The following is an 18,648-nucleotide window of genomic DNA, read 5'->3' as shown; positions in this document are numbered from 1 at the left end:
AATGTATGTCTGTCTGTCTGTCTGTCTGTCTGTCTGTCTGTCTGTCTGTCTGTCTGTCTGTCTGTCTGTCTGTCTATCTATCTATCTATCTATCTATCTATCTATCTATCATTGTCACATAAGGAAAAGAGACACTTGAAATTATATAGACTTGAGTGAAATTAAGAATAAAATGAAATGAAAGATAAAAGAAGAAATGGAAAAACCAGTCCAAGTTGAGAAAAATATATATAAAGTAGCAACTTTTGTTTTTAAAAAACAAAATTACATGTACAGATAAAGCTAATATAAACCATATTATATAAGCACAGCTTTAAAACCTCACTCCCTTCTAGTTAGCAAAAATCTATTAAGGGTTGCCAGAAATAACAACCTGTCCATTATAAACTTGATCTAATTAATCCAATTGAATTCCTTTCTTTTACATTTATATCTCATTTATATTATTAAACAAATACCGCAAATGTCATCTTTCAAATCTAATCAAGAAAAATCCAATAAAAATTACCAGAGATAGCAGCACACTGTAACTATTATAGTTTCTTAAATCAACACCCTCACTCTAATCACCCTTTTGCTGTTAATTCAGAAAAAGAAAAAAGAAAACAATTAAATATGTACTTAAAACGTCTTTAGTAATGGACTGGAGGAAAGTCCCCCAGTGAAGTCCATAAAAGCTTGCCATTCCAGAGGTTCTCAATATTAAAAAAGCAATAAAAAGTGAATGCCAAAGTGATTAAAAATGTGGATCAGCCAAACTTGAGTCCTTAATTACGATTATGAGCTTAGATGTAATCCCTTGACTCCCAATGGCTCAACTGTAGTTTACTCATAAGGAGCAGCTGTCCAAATTGTGTGCAGACTACCTCACACTCTCTCCTTTCTCCAATTGGTCCGGAATCTGCATCAAACTGCGGATTTCAGCTGTAATGTAATCCCAATTTTTTCAAGCATGTCTTCAGTTCCCCATGACCGGAAGTCCATAAAGAAGCAACTTCCAATCTTTACAGCAGCCACAGAGAAGTTTCTTATCTGTCCTCCAGAAATGGGTTCCTACCAGTTCACACCTATTCGGTAGAACCAGTTTGTCAAATCTACCGAACCAGTTTCAAAAAATTTTTTGAAACCCACCACTGGTGGGTGTGTAATGTCCCGCAGTTATCTACGCATTAATAATGATCTACTCATATTTCCTTATACATTTTAGGGACCTTTCCTTACATAATTGGTGTTTTCTTTCATACTTTTGGATTTCTAATTTCTGTTTCCGTTAGTTGGCAATTGCTAAAACCAATCCCACGTGAAAAAGTATTCAAAGCCTTCTTGATTCTAATTGTCAATTTATTTATTTCTGCACATTGTAATATTTATTCATTTACATATCTCTGTTTTTCCCCTGTTGTGCAAACACAATTCCAGCAGCTGCTAACATGTGTTAAATTAAATATATATTATACTCCCTTTCAAATAGCCAACAAAATATTTCTGGTTTTAATTCCATATCTTGCTTTACGATTGCTTCTAACCACTAACGTCTGAATAGCTACTTGGACCGACCTAAGAATTAATTCATAATTTCATATCCGGTCACATGGGTGGCAAGCCACTCCCATCGGGTCACATGGGCAGCAAGCCACTCCCATCGGGTCACATGGGTGGCAAGCCACTCCCACAAAAGAGGCCACACCCACAGAGTAGGTTCCAACAATTTTTGAAACCCACCACTGCTGTCCTCCCTCTTTAAAGTTACCACATGGTTCTTTCCCCCCCCCCCATATTCAACCCTTTGACTGAATAGCAAATCTATACATGAGTTCATTTTTTTCCATTTTCAGCAAAAAGTAGTTGCCAATCTTTTATAAAAGCACTTGTTATCTGTGACCAAACAAGTCAATTTTGCCATGTTTGCATTGTTAGTCTGTGCGGTGATTCCATCTTCAACTTATCCGTAGCTTGGACAATTTTCTGTGTGCCTTCCATAATCTATAATCAGCCTTATGTTTGGCAAAATTTCCACTTTTAACCAAATTCAATCCAACCGTTTTTATTGCACGATAGGCCATACTTCGGTCTTCTTTGATGTTATGCTATCCAGATAGAGTAAATTAGAAAAGAATTAATTTTCAAGTAATTAAGGCCTTGCCTTTAGCTCATTGCATTTATACCCTCCGGCTCTTTTGTCAGCCTCTCCTCACCCAAATGTCTCATTTCACCTACTATTTATATCCCCATCTCCTGCTTTAGATACAAGCATAGCATGTATGTGAATAAGAAACATGTAGTGTATCTGGCAGCAAGGGGAAGACTTTGTAGGAGAAATGTATGCTCATTTTTCATTGGTTTTTGTGTGTCCTTCCATGTTTGCACACCTTTCCCTGCCCAGGTTGTTCTTATGCGCTTCCTTGAAATAATTGGGGAACTTTGGGGATGAGTCTCTCTTTCATTAAAATATCTCTCCACATTGGACCTCCCTGATTTCTACAGGTAGAAGGTGGTGAGGAAGAGGAGGAGGAGGAGGCTGTAGAAGAAGGCAAAGAAGGAACAGGTAAAAAATGGGATTCTAGTACTGTGACCAAGTCACAAAGACTGTAGCCCCTACACAAGGGTGGGGTTGTTTGTGGGTGAGCATTGCATTCTCTTATTGATAGTCTATTGGGAGCCGTGTGGTAGGCAGGTTGAAGAAAGAAGTTGAAAGGGTCACGACTGAAGTCCCTGGAGATATTCACTCTCTCATTCTCTCCTCTTTCTCTCTGAAATCTTATTTTCTCTCTTCCAAGCCAAGTAATTCAGGGGAAGAACAGATTACCTCTTCATAGAGACCCGAACTGACCTTTTGCAATGGGCTTTTGCAATTAGACTTCGGCCCGATTGCTCCAATGGTGGCATATGACTCTGGGACCATGGGTGTCAAACTCGCGGTGTCATGTTGCCGTCCCATGATGTTTTGTGACTTTTTTCCCTTTGCGGAGCTTGGGTGGGCGTAGCCTGTGCATGAAGCATTCGGCTTGAGGGCTGCCAGTTTGACAACCCTGTACTAAACTGAAACAAAGAGCTATTTATGTTTTCCAGAGAGGGAACTTGAAAAAAATCTTTAGTTTTTCAGTTTCTCTGGGCTATTTAGAGCCGAGGTGGCGCAGTGGTTAGGGTGCAGTACTGCAGGCCACTTCAGCTGACTGCTATCTGCAGTTCGGCGGTTCTAATCTCACCGGCTCAAGGTTGACTCAGCCTTCCATCCTTCCGAGGTGGGTGAAATGAGGACCCAGACTGTGGGGGCGATATGCTGACTCTGTAAACCGCTTAGAGAGGGCTGAAAGCCCTATGAAGCGGTATATAAGTCTAACTGATATTGCTATTGCTATTAATCCTCACATGTGAAACAGCTGCTAACTGCAAGGAAAAAAGGAAGAGAAATGATATAAATTGATTATGCTCTTGAAATTCATGGACCTCCCTTTTTGCTGTTAGTTGGCAAATTTTTATATATACCAATAGCATCCTATAATAATAAGAATTTGGAGAGACATGTAAGTTAGATACCCATAATTGCTCCAATTTTGAACCATGTCATTGTTTCAGGTGACACAATTATAACACATTTTCATCCTTTACAAATCTTCAGAGATGAGTAATGCTCCCTGTAATACTTCTTTTCTTCCACTAAGGGTCACTGCCTGACAGGCTGATGCTTTCTTCCCCTTATCTGTGCTTTTTTTTCTGCATTTACCTCAAACCAGAATAAAGATGTATCTTTATTTTCTCTAAATGGGGCAAATTTGCTACTAGAAATCTGGCAGAGGGCTCTCAAAAACGAAGTGTAGATACTCGGGGTGTGTGGGTACCCATTAACTATGTTTTGGAAAGTCTCTTTAGAGTCAAGGTTAAAATAGTCTTTTATTTAGGATAAGTAAAAGCTGGAAGGGAAAAGCTGGCAAATGAATAGTTTATGTTTTTGTTGGTGATAACATTTATTGTTTCTTTGGCCATTGACCATTCCAGGAGAAAATAATGCTTTTTAAGCAGTTGGATACAGGAGTTGGATTCCTGACTAGGAAGATGGAGAAGTTATATCAAACTAGCTTTCTGAATATGAATAGTTTATGTTTTTGTTGGTGATAACATTTATTGTTTCTTTGGCCATTGACCATTCCAGGAGAAAATAATGCTTTTTAAGCAGTTGGATACAGGAGTTGGATTCCTGAACTAGGAAGATGGAGAAGTTATATCAAACTAGCTTTCTATCCATTCTTGAGTGGGAACAAACTTTTCAAAGTTTTGCTACAACACTCCACCATTCTCTGTTGGTATATCTCTCCTGGTTTCACTTGTTGAGGCTTCATTAGTTTCACCTGCTCTGCTGATACCAGGAAGAAGATTACACGGCAGGAGAATAAAAACAGGCCCCAGTTAAGGTTGCAGGACCTTGGACAGCTCACACCGATAACTTACACTCTGGAAAGCATAAAGAGACAACTGTGTTCTGAAATTTCATCTTTATTGCCTCTTACATAGTCCAATTTTAAGTCCAATGCCTGGCTTGGAAAATGGGTTTTCTGGAAGGGCCAGCAACTATACAAAATATATAGATAAATAAGCTAAGATTCCTGCCTAGAGACTGCCATCTGCTTAACTCAAGGCTGTAGCTATTTTGGGAGATAGTCTCAAGCTGATTTTAACTTGAATGTTAGTAAGTCATGATATATCCAAAGATTTCTGTTCATTTCAAGGACTTTCCCCTTTCTTGCTCTCTGCTATGTCTAGGACTGCTTTTCTAGAATTTTAACATGTGTCTCTCCTTTCCAATGTCATATTTTGCATTAATTCCTTGCATAACTCCTTGGATCTCTTCCTTGTTCAGGTGTTTAGCCTAACCTAACCATTCCCACCCATCCCCACCTGACTATTTCCATCCTTTTAATTACTGCTTCCCCCGGTGTTGTACTTTAAACTATAAACTCTTTGGGGACAGAAATTTATCTTGTCCAAAATATTTTATTTCATTTTCATTTTATACAATCACTTATATACTGTGCACTTAGGAAAGCAATAAACACAACTCATCTTATATTCCACCATGGAAAACCAACATAACACTTCAATCCTCCATACACCCTTTCTTCTCCCCCTCCAACTTTCATTTCTCCCCTCCAGCATTCCCCTCTTCTACTTCCCCTCCCCCTCAGACATTCCTTTCTCCCCTTCCCTCCATCTCACCCTCCTTACATTCCCCTCTCACTCCCTCTTTACTCCTCCCTCTTCTTTCCCTCTACTCCTCACTTCGGTGTATTTCTACTATTCATTAATCTATTCAATTTGTATTTTACACTAAAATTGAAAGAAAAGAAAAAAAAAGGAAAATAAAAGGAAAAGAGAGAGAGAAAAAAGAGCAGAAGTATACAAGTGCGTTCTTATTTATCTATGTTACTCTAATGCACTGTGCATATGTCTATCGTTATAAAATCAATTATCCGAAACTGGAGTCTCCTTTGCTTTAGGAGAGGAAGAGGTGGCAGATCAGCAGAGCTTGGCCGAGTCCCACCTAGACAAACTGGAAGACACTCCCACGGAGAAAGTTGTACCAATTCCTGACGGAAGCGCCTTTTTTTGCCTTAGTCAGACAAACCCGTGAGTATACAAAGTGGAAAATAGGGAGAAATATCTTTTTGGCTCAATGGGAATGTGACTTCAGCCTATAAAAATCGTAGAATGAGGTCCAGATTTCCTCTCTTCTAGTGTCAGAGCCTGTGGGATTAGTGCTGCAATTTGTCAGTTAGAACAGTGGTTCCCAAACTTGGCAACTTTAAGACTTGTGGACTTCAACTCCCAGAATTCTCCAGCCAGCTCTGCTCTGCTGGCTGGAGAATTCTGGGAGCTGAAGTCCACAAGTCTTAAAGTTGCCAAGTTTGGGAACCACTGAGTTAGAAGATTCGGAAAAGGGAACATAACCTTTGTCTAGTCAAAATTCAACCACTACTGTATTTGGGGCAGACAGAAGTCAAGTCAACAGCAGGTAGACTGGAGGAAGGGGCTGGATGGCTTTTCTAGTGACTAGTTGCTCAGGCTGAGGAACCCGTGGCACGACAAAACCACGGTCCACTAAAGCGCGCCCGATTAAAGCGCGTACCTGACGTCATCAGCAGCGCGACAAATACCACCGCGGAGATTTTAAAAAGCGATTTTAAAGCAAGCCGATTCACGTAAAGGTAAGGGTTAGGTTTAGGGTTAGGGTTAGGGTTAGGTTAAGGGTTAGGGTTAGGTTTAGGGTTACGTTAAGCATTAGGGTTAGGTTTAGGGTTAGGTTAAGGGTTAGCGTTAGGTTTAGCGTTAGGTTAAGGGTTAGGTTTAGGGTTAGGTTTAGGGTTAGGTTAAGGGTTAGGTTTAGGGTTAGGGTTAGGATTAGGTTTGGGGGGGTTAGGGTAAGGTTTTCGCTTTAATTTTAAGTTTACCGCTCATAGCGTGATGTTTTCGTCGCGCTGTGATGACGTCAGGTACACGCTTTTGTCGAGCGCGCTTTAGTCTACCGCGGTTTTGTGGTGGAACCGAGGAACCAATCTGAAGCACCATTGATACAAAGTCAACCAGACTCTTACTGCCTTCAAGTCTGACTAGGCTGATGTACTGCAGTCCCCTTCATTTATGGTATCTCAGGTTATTTATTTTATTTATTTTTATTTATTATCAAAATTTATATGCCGCCCAATACCGAAGGACTCCGGGCGGCTTACAAAAAAAAAAAGAAGAAAAAAAAAGAAAAAAGACAGTTTAAAATCACAAAACCACATGCATTCATTCTAATCAGGGCTGGACCTCAACAATGAGGTCAACAGCCCCAGGCCTGCCGGAATAGCCAGGTTTTTACAGCTTTCCTGAAGGCCATGAGAGTGGGTATGGTCCGGATCTCTGGGGGTAGCTGATTCCAAAGAGTCGGAGCAGCCACAGAGAAGGCTCTCCTCCGGGGGCCCGCCAGCCGACACTGCCTGGCTGACGGCATCTGAAGGAGGCCCAATCTGTGGGATCTTACTGGCCGCTGGGAGGTATGTGGCAGCAGGCGGTCTCGAAGTTATCTTGTTGCACAGCCCAGTTTACGTCAATACCTTCCTTGTTAGTGCAAGAAAAGGTACCAAGTCATTTGCTTCTGATGTAGGTTCACATTTCCTGGCATTCGATATTTCAGGAGATTGCTGTACCCCCAACGTATTTTAATGTATATCCCTCCAATGGCTTTGCTATATGTTAGGGCTGCTGTTTACTGTTTATTAAATTTATAGGCCGCCCAATCCCAGGGGACTCCGGGCGGCTTACAGAAACAAAAATATTAAAAAGATTAAAAACAAATAAAACACAACAGATTTAAAAAGACACAGCATGCACCCAGTCTAAGCGGGGCTGGACCTCAATCTAGAGGTCAACAGCCCCAGGCCTGACGGAATAGCCAGGTTTTGATAGCTTTTCGGAAGGCCGTGAGAGTGGGTAGGGTCCGGATCTCTGGGGGTAGCTCATTCCATAGGGCCGGAGCGGCAACAGAGAAGGCCCTACTCCGAGGCGTCGCCTTTTGATGGCACCTTTTGCTTTTGTGGTCACAGAGTTTTCTCCAAATTTACCATTCATATTCTGCCCTTATTTGTAATAAATTGCATGTGTGTCCTATCACACTTTTTTTTTAGTGCCAGAGCATCACCTCCTGATTTTTTGGAATTTGGATCTCAGGTCAGTTCTGCCTTATGCTATTAGCTTACTGCCTTCCCTTCTTCCACTAGCCTTCGTGTTGGATGCCACAAGCTGATCCACCATCACATCTTCACCAATCTCATCCTTGTCTTCATCATTCTTAGCAGCATCTCTTTGGCAGCTGAAGATCCCATCCGAGCACACTCCTTCCGCAACAATGTAAGCTATGACCCATGTTGTTAAAGAATGGAAGAAAGGAGGTGGAGGCAAAAGAAAAAAAAGCCTTCTTTTCCTTCATCCACACACCTGTCTCTCTTGCTCGTTCTGCTCTTCGGCTTTTATATTTCAGCTATTTTTCTTTCCTTTTTTTCTCTCCCATTACTCAGATTTTGGGCTACTTTGACTATGCCTTCACGTCTATCTTCACTGTTGAGATCTTGCTTAAGGTAATAAGACTAAGTAGAGTAAGGGCAAAGGGAGCAAAGGAAGGAGAAAGCCTATCAACTCAGAAATGAAACATGCATCCTATAAGGAGGAGTGGAATGAAGAGAGAGGAGAAGGAGAAAGGAAGGGGAAGTAGAGTGGGAAAGGATGATGGAGGGAAGAAAGGAGGTAGGAGAGAGGCAGAAGAAAGAGGTGTATGGAGAGCAGAAGAGCTAATAATGGGTTTTTATCTTTCTGGGCGTTGATGGCAAGAGGAACTGATGTAATTACTACTTAATACAATAGGATATTGGCTATGTAATAGTATACATGTGATTATATGTTATGAAAATGGAAAATAAAAAAAGTATATTTTTAAAAAAACATGCATCCTAGAGGCCACGATATCATTCAGATCGTGGCACGACAAAACCGCGCTCGACTAAAGCGCGCCCGATTAAACCACGTCGCTGACGTCATCAACAGGGCGACAACAGCCAGTGCGGAGAAAGAAGGGCGCTTTAAATAGCGCTTTGAAAGCAAGCCGATTCAACTTAAGGGTAAGGGTTAGGTTTAGGGTTAGGATTAGGTTTAGGGTTAGGTTTAGGGGGGTTAGGTTTAGGTTTAGGGGTTAATTTTAGGTTTAGCGTTTACAGCATGCTTTTTTCTCCGCGCTGTTGTCGCCCTGTTGATGACATCAGCTATGCGGTTTCGTTGAGCGCCCTTTAGTCGAACGCGGTTTTGTGGTGGAACCCATTCAGATAGCCTTGTGGATACTAAAACTATAGGGCATGAAGCAGATGAGTGGGTTGAAGAAAACTACAGAATGAACTGCTTAGAGCCGTGATGGTGAACCTCTGACATGTGCCAGAAGTGGCACGCAAAGCCCTCTCTGTGGGCACGTGCATAGTTGAGTTGTCCTTCTGGTTTCCGGCGTGCATAGGCACGCCGGCCAGCTGGTCTTCACAGGGGCTGGAAAACGTCCTGAAAAGCAGCCAAAAAACAGGGTGTTTTCCAGCCATTTTTTTGGGCCACTTTCAGGCTGTTTTGGGGGGGCTTTTTTGACCCCCCAAACCCAGTCTGAAAACAGCCAAAAAACAGGCATGCGTGTGCCGGTCAGCTAGTCTTCAGGTTTCCGGCGCTCCAGCACACGCACATGCATCCAGGTTCCATTTTTGGCACTTGGTGCCGAAAAGGTTTGCCATCACTGTTCTGGAGACTGTAAAAATGTAAGTGTAATTGGGATAGAGATCCAGAATTTCCAAGAATGAATGTCAAGGCGTGAGAACTCTCTGTTTCTGTACTAAGTTATCCAAATGCTTATTTCTGTTGCTATTTAACCTGTGTTTATAAACAATTCTGGACTTGGAAGGCTACAGCTACCTCAAAATGTTTGCATAGTCTGAGTTGCACCATCTGAGAACTTGAGAATACCCCCTTGTTTATAATTGTAATGGATAACTCCGTATTGAAGTCAGTTTACCTCTAGGATAGAATGTATCTGATGTGCCACGAGAGGTGGGCAGAAATATCAGAAGAAATCAAATCTTTATTTTAATGTATGTTTGATGTTGCATTTAAGCCACTATTCCGAGACTAAAATACTTTCCTAAGCCTCTGTATTTATCTACATATTTTTTAAATCTTGCTATCCAGGGAAAGAGGTAGGGTTTTGTACAAGGCATGGAAGTCCATCTGATTCAGGAAGTCCTATTAAGCCATCCCTTGAGTTCTGAGAGTTTATTGCTCATACTTTGTGAAGCATCTCTTTATAAGCCTAATCAGAAGTAACCTGTCTTCCTCAAAACATAATTGCAAATATATCACTGTTTTCTTAAAAATATAATTGCGATATCCATGAGATTGCACCTATTTCTGTGTTCTCTATATATGGGTGTGATGTTGGTCTATTCCAATACAGTGTTGACATGTACCATCTGTTCAGGGACAGAGAAACCAGTACAGCCTTTAGAACTAACGGAAATGTCTTTATGGACCTTGAGGGAGGCGAGAGATCTCTTGCATACAGCTGACTTGTTTTATGAAGCAGTCACTTACAGCAAAATAACCAGGCATTCATTTCCAAGTTACTTCATTCTCCCAACACCTATGAGAGGAAGGGAGAGAGACACAGCTGTTTTGACATCTCTATCTACAGATGACTTCATACGGTGCCTTCCTGCACAAGGGCTCATTCTGCCGGAACTGGTTTAATCTCCTGGATCTGCTTGTTGTCAGTGTCTCACTCATCTCTTTCGGCATCCAGTAAGTTGGAAAGCAGGATATGCAAAGGATAAGTATGCTCCCTGACAAAGAGCCAAACGGATTAAGAAGGAGCAGAATTAAGCTCTGGGCATCCCATCTGAAAAGTTTGGTCCAAATGGTTGGGTATGGGCCTATTGGCTCTTACACCAGCCTCCCTGTTTCTGCTTCAGCTCCAGTGCCATCTCTGTGGTGAAGATCCTGCGGGTACTAAGGGTACTCCGTCCTCTCCGAGCCATCAACCGAGCCAAAGGGCTGAAGGTGAGGACTTCTCTAAAAGAATAGATGCTGGTTCTTGAGCGATGTTCCCAATCTGGTGCTTTCTAGATATGGCCATGCTAAGTAGGAATTGCGGCCCAATGCATCTAGGAGGCCCTGGGCTGGAGAAAGCTGTCCTAAAATGCAGAACTGGATAGACCCATCCATTTCTTTCTTCACATATGAGTGCATGTAAGCTGTGAATGGGTGGGCCCTCTCTCTGTCCCACTCCCTCTTGGTTCTTCAGATGACATAAGTGTTATTTTCAGCTATGTCTTCCTCTCTCTCTCTCTGTGTCTCCTTTCCCAAACAGCACGTGGTACAATGTGTGTTCGTAGCAATCCGCACCATTGGGAATATCATGATCGTCACCACCTTGCTGCAGTTCATGTTCGCTTGCATTGGCGTTCAGCTATTCAAGGTAAGACATACAGTATTTGACATTTCAAGGGGTGACTGAGGTGAAGAGAGCATGGAAGACAAATACGTGTTCTTGGAACGATCAAAAAATATACTGAGTGATGACCAAACTCATGGAGCGAGTGTGGGTGGGCTCCTTTCGATTTTGCCTAAACACTTTTCCAAACACATCACCTTAGCAACAAATCTTATGCGTGCTTCTTGATTTATCTGGAGTTGCAGATGCCACCAAGAAAAAGCTAAGACTCAAGTAAAATTAAAGGAAACACAATAACAAACACCCTAGCTAGTTGCACAGGAAACCTAAACATTTTTTTGTAATACATTTCTGAGAACTCTTTAAGGCAGAGACCCATTTAAGAACTTTTAAATGGTCCCCTTGCCTCTGGAGGCTGAACAGCCATGTCAGTGATAATTTAATTTGGATTTCTGCGGTAAACAGGAAGGTACATTGAATGACCTCTATGGTCCCTTCGGTTCACCCACAATACCGTGAAGCCCTTATCCGCGCCGACATAAGCGCGGAGGGCAAATCCGCGCCGTCCAAAGCGCTAAGGAAAAAGGCGACCCTAGCGCGACGACATAACCGTGGAGGGCAAATCCGCACCTTCCGTAGCACTCAGCACCCTAAACCTAACCCTAACCCTAAACCTAACCCTAAAACTAACCCAAACCTAACCCTAAACCTAACCCTAACCCTAACCCTAACCCTAACCCTAACCCTAACCTAACCCTAAACCTAACCCTAAACCTAACCCTAACCCTAACCCTAACCTTAAACCTAACCCTAAACCTAACCCTAACCTAACCCTAAACCTAACCCTAAACCTAACCCAAACCTAACCCTAACCTAACCCTAAACCTAACCCTAAACCAAACCCCTAAACCTAATCCTAACCCTTACCTTAATTTAAATCGGCTTTCTGCCGCCACGCTGTTTTAAAGCACCCTTCTGTCGCCGCGCTGTTGTCGCCGTGGTGATGACGTCACGGCTTTAGCGACGCGGTTTTGTCGCCGCTCTTTTGACGAGCGCGGTTTTGTCGTGCCACGGGTCCCTTCCACTCCAACATTCTATAATCCTATATGAAAGTTTGGGATTTGGCCCTAGCAGAGATTAGCAACATGCTGGGCCCAGTTGAGGTGCAGAGGGCAGAAGAGTAAGAATTGAAAATAAGAAAGGGGAAGGAATCAACTAGATAGACTAAGAAGTATAGAGATGAATGCAAAATAAAATGCAGAAAGAGTTATTAGTCTTATTGCTTGACATCAGACTGCCCCCCCCCCCACCTCTTAATTCAACATTCTTATACTGATGCTCATGCGTATTATTTCCTTGCTCTTACCAGCCACGGCTCAGGGACAACGAGTGGGATATGGACACAATGAGATAATAGCTTTCCCAGCACAATTTTGTGGGTCTAAATTTAATGGAGGGAAAGAAGCCCTCCTCACACAGACCTGCCGATTTTCAGCAGCAGTCCTGTGGCAACAACAAGAACCGTAGGCTAAACCTTTCTCTTCCCCTTTCTAGTTGCACATACCCTTCCAGTGGTCTTTGATAAATCTTTATAAGGCCCCCCCCCCCGAGAGTATACCTCCCATTGGTTCATTATGAGGTATCATTAAGCTGGTGATATCCAGTTACACGTTACCATGCTGACTTAAATGGGAAATGTTAAGATCCCTCCTCAATGCTGGGGATTTTGATGAAATGAAGCCAGCAAAGCTTCAATCAAAACAAAACGAGGCCATCTGGCTATGTCTGCTGCAATAGTTACTGTTGTTAGATGGAATAAAGGGAGCAGATCCATGAGCTGAGTGTTCTCCTAAGCTCATAGCTGCTGCTTGATGGCTAGGTAAGAGCTGTGGCCAGCGTGACCCGTCAAAAGCGCGGAGGACAAAATTGCGCTCGACGAAAGCGCGCATGTGACATCATCACAGCGCGACGAAAAAAATTAAAAATTGAAATAAAATTAAAATTAAAGCAAGCCGATTCACATAAAGGTAAGGGTTAGGTTTAGGGTTAGGGTTAGGGTTAGGGTTAGGGTTAGGGTTAGGGTTAGGTTAAGGGTTAGGGTTAGGTTTAGAGCGTTAGCGTTAGGTTTAGCGTTAGGTTAAGGGTTAGCGTTAGGTTTAGCGTTACGTTAACGGTTAGGTTTAGGGTTAGATTTAGGGTTAGGTTAAGGGTTAGGTTTAGGGTTAGGTTTAGGGTTAGGTTTAGGGTTAGGTTTGGGGGGGGTTAGGGTAAGGTTTTAGCTTTATTTTTACATTTTTCGATCACAGCGCGATGTTTTCGTCGCGCTGTGATGACGTCAAATGCGCGCTTTCGTCGAGCGCGATTTTGTCCTCCGCGATTTTGTGGTGGAACCGTGGCCAGAGGTGCCTTGGTCTAGCTCAGTGGTTCCCAAACTTGGCAACTTTAAGACTTGTGGACTTCAACTCCCAGAATTCTCCAGCCAGGAGAATTCTGGGAGTTGAAGTCCACAAGTCTTAAAGTTGCCAAGTTTGGGAACCACTGGTCTAGCTTTACCTGATGAATCATTCATGGCCCTGGAACTGGAGGATCTGGCAACAGTCATTATGCCTCCTCTCCATCTATGGATACTATTGTAAAGTGCATGACAAGGGGCTATCTTTGAAGATTACCCAGAAGCTGCAGCTGGTTCAGAATGCGACAGCGCCCATGCTGAAGGTTGAGAGCGATTATGGCAGAATTGCATCTCTATATTGAATGCTGCACGGCCTTTCTGCCAGTAGGCTTCTAGATACAGTGCAAAGCATAACTTCCTTCTCCAGGCAGAAAACAACCAGTTTAGTATATTTGACCTGGATGGGAATGTTGCAGGTTCCTACATGAAGTAAGATTGGCATGGCCCAGGGATAATGTTTCCTGGTTATGGGGTAACCAACCTAGGGAAAAATCTTCCAGTGGAGATTACAGTAATGATATTCTTAGCATATTTTCCAGTGGAGATTACAGTAATGATATTCTTAGCATATTTTCCAGTGGAGATTACAGTAATGATATTCTTAGCATATTTTTTAAAAGTTGCAAAGTTAGAGGTATCGTGCAGGTCTTTCCAAGTGAAAATTGCCTTCTACTGGTGTTTTTGCCTGATGGTTGAAATTATATCCATAATCTATTTGATCCGTATTAAACATGTTTTTATCTCTATTGTTTCATAGTGGTTTTTTCACTATTGAAAATTGCTAGGATCTTGGGATTCTAGTGATATATATGGTAGGTAGATAGGTAGGTAAGTAAGTAGATAGGTTGATGGACTGACTGTATAAATCAGGATATTAAAATAATTTATTTATATTTCATCCTTCTTAACGGCCCATCTCTCTAACATTCACAATATTACTGGGAATATTTACCAAAGACAATATGATAATATAGTCTAAAGAGTTGGTGATATGTATAATGATAGTGGTACAAATGGAAATACACAAGGGATTCTATGGACTGGATAAAGAGACACTCGCTTTGATACCTAGTCCATAGATTGAAAAGACCTCACAACTGCTCATGATGAAGAACTTCAGTCTGAACTGTTTAAAGGCTGTTCCTGTGTGAACTGATATATAAAGCATTTCCTCTGCATTTCTGTAAGCTCCAAGAGACTAGACAGATAGGTTTCCAAGAAAAAATCCCTCTCTTGTGATTGCCTTCCTTTTATTATCCTTGTATCTTCAGGGCAAATTCTATAGCTGCACAGATGAGGCCAAGCATACCCCAGTTGAGTGCAAGTAAGTATAAAATCTGCTCTAATAAGAATTCCTAAGTGGGAGATTGATAAAGAACTCCCTGTATTATCAGTGGTGTAGCTTTGCACTGAAATAACTGAATAAAAAAAAATGGATTTGATCTTGGTCCCTGCCATGTTCCCTTGATTCATTTTAGGACCTTTTATGAACACTGCTGATTCCCGCTTTCCAACTGTGCTACTGTTTACTACTAGTAGCAGAATGACAAAAACTCAATTCATGCTTATATTAATGATTGGTCCCCAGGTATACTTGCAGTGAGATCAGAGCTGGAAGCTAAAATTTAATGACTTAATTGCCACTTAATTGCATATTCTTTTTAGCTCTATTACATAAATACTTGTTTGTTGTTTGTTTGTTCTATATTTAAATTGCTTAAAAAGCAATTTGCAATCATTTTAAATGCCCGTATGCAAATTCAATAGATATGAATACTCTACTCTCCGATTGATTCAAAACTACCATATTCCTCCTTCTGTCCATTTTCCATTCCTTCTCTTCCTCCCAAATCCAGAGGCACGTTCATTGTGTACAAGGATGGGGATGTGGCTCACCCAATGGTGCGTGAGCGCATGTGGCTCAACAGTGACTTCAACTTTGACAATGTGCTGTCGGGCATGATGGCTCTCTTTACTGTCTCCACTTTTGAGGGATGGCCAGCGTGAGTTACTCTGTAGAGGTTATGCTCAGCGTATATGCATGTCTATTTGATGTTTGCCATTTCCCCAATGTCTTAACATTTTTCGCTTCATGCAGCTGTTTAGATACTTTTTGCTTAACTCCGAGGTGTAGTAAGAGCAGTGGTGGGTTTCAAATTTTTTTGGAACCTACTCTGTGGGTGTGGCCTCCTTTGTGGGAGTGGCTTGCAAGCCATGTGACCTGGTGGGAGTGGCTTGCCGGCCATTCTCTCTCTCTCTCTCTCTCTCTCTCCCTCCCTCCCTCTCCCTCTTTCCTTTTGTCTCTCTGTCCCTTTTTTCTTTTTTTCTTTCATCTCTCTCACACTCTTTCTCTTTCTTTTCTCTTTCTTTCTTTCTTTCTTTCTTTCTTTCTTTCTTCCTTTCTTTCTCTCTCTCTCTGTGTCAGTCTGTGTGTGTGTGTGTGTGTGTGTGTGTCAGTGGTGGGTTTCAAAAAATTTTGGAACCTCTTCTGTAGGTGTGGCCTGCTTTCCGGGTCCACTGGTGGAACCTCTTCTAACCAGTTCGGTAGATTTGATGAACCGGTTCTACCGAATAGGTGTGAACTGGTAGGAACCCACCTCTGAGTAAGAGAATATGTTCTTCTAGCCCCCAAATGAGGGGTAGTTGGTGTTTTTTCATCCTCTTTTTCAGGAACAGAGATAGATGTATGACTACAAAAACCGCCAAAAAGAATTCTCTCCTCTCTTTCTTTCTCCCTTTGCCTCTTTGAATACTCTGCCACATTTCTATGGTTATAAAAAAGACTGTGTTTGGTTAAACGAAGGGGATGGAAGAGCCCCATTGAGGTATTCCACGTTTCACAAGCCGATAGAGATAGACAAAGTGCTGGAGGCTTCAATAATTTAATTGAATCCTGATTTTTTTCTCTCTAAATCCAGACTTTATTATTTTTATAAATAACTATTTTCTGTGCTTTTTGTAATGTTGCTTATCCCAGAGTGGGTATGTATGTAAGTATTTATTTATTTTCCTGACAACCTGAATCCAGAGGAATTGGGTCATCAGTGAGAAAAGAGCAGAAAGAGCGATGTGATATTGTTGAGGCTGAAAATTAGGTTGCAGGATGGAATTGCATTGGTTCCTTCTGTTTCTTGAGCAGATATGCTGAGTCAGATGTGGGACATGTAGTATAAAATATCTTAGCAATATCTTACCTCCTGAACTTGTTTGGAACCTTGAATTCAATCAATCCAACTTTATTTAGTTATAGACCAGCAGATAACCCTGAATTCTGTAATTCTTGGTTTGAATCTTTTCTGAAGAGAGAAAATGCTCAAGTCTTTTGGGACTTTGACTATGTTCTTATTGATTGCAGGACTCAGCCATCATGCTTTGTCCTGACCATTCCTCAAAAGACTAGAAATAATGGTTTCTTCTGGGGTTCTAGCAATTTTGACAAGCCATGACCCCAATTTGGAATGTTGTATCCACAGTAGTTGCTAAATGCTTCCACAAAGAATTACAAGCAGGGCAGAATGTTTTCCCCTGAATTCCCGGTCTCCAGTCCTCAAAAGTATTCTTACCATGGCATTGATTGAAGGTCTTCAAAAAATCTCATTTCTAGGAAAAAATCTGGGGAAAGCCACGGGAACAATAGAATCAAAAGGGAGAAAAAAGATTGGGAAGAAAAAATATAGAAATTACAAAAACAAGAAAAAGAAAAAGCTAGGTGAATGGGTGGAAAGAAGAGGTCAAGTTTCTGAGAGACCAAGAAAAAATGGTTAGGAAAGAAGGAAAGAAGGAAAATAATTTACCAGTAGAATAAAATGAAATATGTTAACATTGTTAATGGTATGTAGTTAATATGATATGAGGGAAATAGATTAATATAAATATAATAAACAAACATATAAATATAATAAACAATACTATTAATTGTGGATAATTAAGTGAACTGTTTATCATACAAAAATTAAATCTGAGGATATACGTTGTCTATAGTAAAATAGAATAACAGATGAAAATGAAATGTTAAATTTGATTAATTTGGAGGGCCAAATAATGATATTGTTTATCTACTGAGAAGAAATTCAACTTAAGATGGAATATATGGAAATAACATAATATGGCTGAAATTGGAAATAGAAATATGATGTAAAATGAATGATACGTATGAGAAGATGTTAATGGGGAAAACCCAAGCTACACTTTGCTTATAAAATAAAATAAAAATATGTAACAAAATTTTTTTTAAAAAATCGAACCGACTCTGTGGGCGTGGCCTCCTTTGTGGGAGTGGCTTGCTGGCCATGTGACCTGGTGGGAATGGCTTGCCAGCCATGTGTTTCCTTTCTTTCTCTTTTTCTTTTTCTTTCTCTTTCTCTTTCTCTCTCTCTTTCTCTCTCTCTCTCTCTCTTTCCTTTCTTTTGTCTCTCTGTCCCTTTTTCCTTTTTTTCTTTCATCTCTCACTTTTTCTTTCTTTTTTCTTTCTTTCTTTCTTCCTTTCTCTTTCTCTCTCTGTGTGAGTCTGTGTGTGTGTGTGTGTGTGTGTGTGTGTGTGTGTGTTTTAAAAAACCATTTCTTTTTCTCCATTCCTGCTATGCCCCCTCTTACACTTTCTTTGCCACCATCTAATCTATGCCAGGCTCTTGTACAAAGCTATTGATGCCAACGCAGAAAACCAAGGACCAATATACAATTACCGGGTGGAGATCTCCATCTTCTTCATTGTCTACATCATCATCATTGCCTTCTTCATGATGAATATCTTTGTGGGTTTTGTCATCATCACTTTCCGGGCCCAAGGAGAGCAGGAATACAAAAACTGTGAGCTGGACAAGAACCAGGTAGCATTCCAATTCCCAACTCCTTGGGTTTGCTTGTGAAATAACATTTCAGATTCCATTTTTTTCCTTCTCCAAATGACATTGGCTTAGTCCAGTGGTGGGTTTCAAGTTTTTTGGGAACCTCTTCTGTAGGTGTGGCCTGCTTTCCGGGTCCACTGATGGAACCTCTTCTAACCAGTTTGGTAGATTTGACGAACCGGTTCTACCAAACTGGTGCGAACCGGTAGGGACCCACCTCTGGCTTAGTCCACCTTTCCCCAACTTGATAATCTTTATGTTGTGTTGGGATTGCAACTGTAAGAAAGCCACATTGGCTGAGAATTCCGAATATCACACAGTTCCATCATATTTAGAAAGATTAGTTT

The 18,648-nt window shown here is 41.3% G+C and overlaps 1 protein-coding gene across 1 annotated transcript in view; it reads left to right on the top strand.

Annotated features, from left to right (window-relative positions):
* CACNA1F (calcium voltage-gated channel subunit alpha1 F) overlaps nucleotides 1-18,648 on the top strand; it is an 89,779-nt gene that overhangs the window by 30,793 nt on the left and 40,338 nt on the right. The window contains exons 19-28 of the mRNA XM_087708285.1: nucleotides 2,485-2,545; nucleotides 5,496-5,622; nucleotides 7,755-7,884; nucleotides 8,052-8,111; nucleotides 10,247-10,353; nucleotides 10,524-10,611; nucleotides 10,922-11,029; nucleotides 14,729-14,781; nucleotides 15,314-15,460; nucleotides 18,082-18,283. Coding sequence (XP_087564411.1) covers nucleotides 2,485-2,545; nucleotides 5,496-5,622; nucleotides 7,755-7,884; nucleotides 8,052-8,111; nucleotides 10,247-10,353; nucleotides 10,524-10,611; nucleotides 10,922-11,029; nucleotides 14,729-14,781; nucleotides 15,314-15,460; nucleotides 18,082-18,283 — 1,083 coding nt within the window. The remainder of the gene's footprint in view (nucleotides 1-2,484; nucleotides 2,546-5,495; nucleotides 5,623-7,754; nucleotides 7,885-8,051; nucleotides 8,112-10,246; nucleotides 10,354-10,523; nucleotides 10,612-10,921; nucleotides 11,030-14,728; nucleotides 14,782-15,313; nucleotides 15,461-18,081; nucleotides 18,284-18,648) is intronic.

This window comes from Thamnophis sirtalis, unplaced genomic scaffold (assembly GCF_051295495.1).
Source record: "Thamnophis sirtalis isolate CommonGarterSnake01/CBP01778 unplaced genomic scaffold, rThaSir2_p1.2 scaffold_3, whole genome shotgun sequence".
NCBI lineage: Eukaryota > Metazoa > Chordata > Lepidosauria > Squamata > Natricidae > Thamnophis > Thamnophis sirtalis.
Note: the sequence above shows the minus strand (reverse complement) of the source record. Positions and strands in the feature narration are given on the sequence as shown.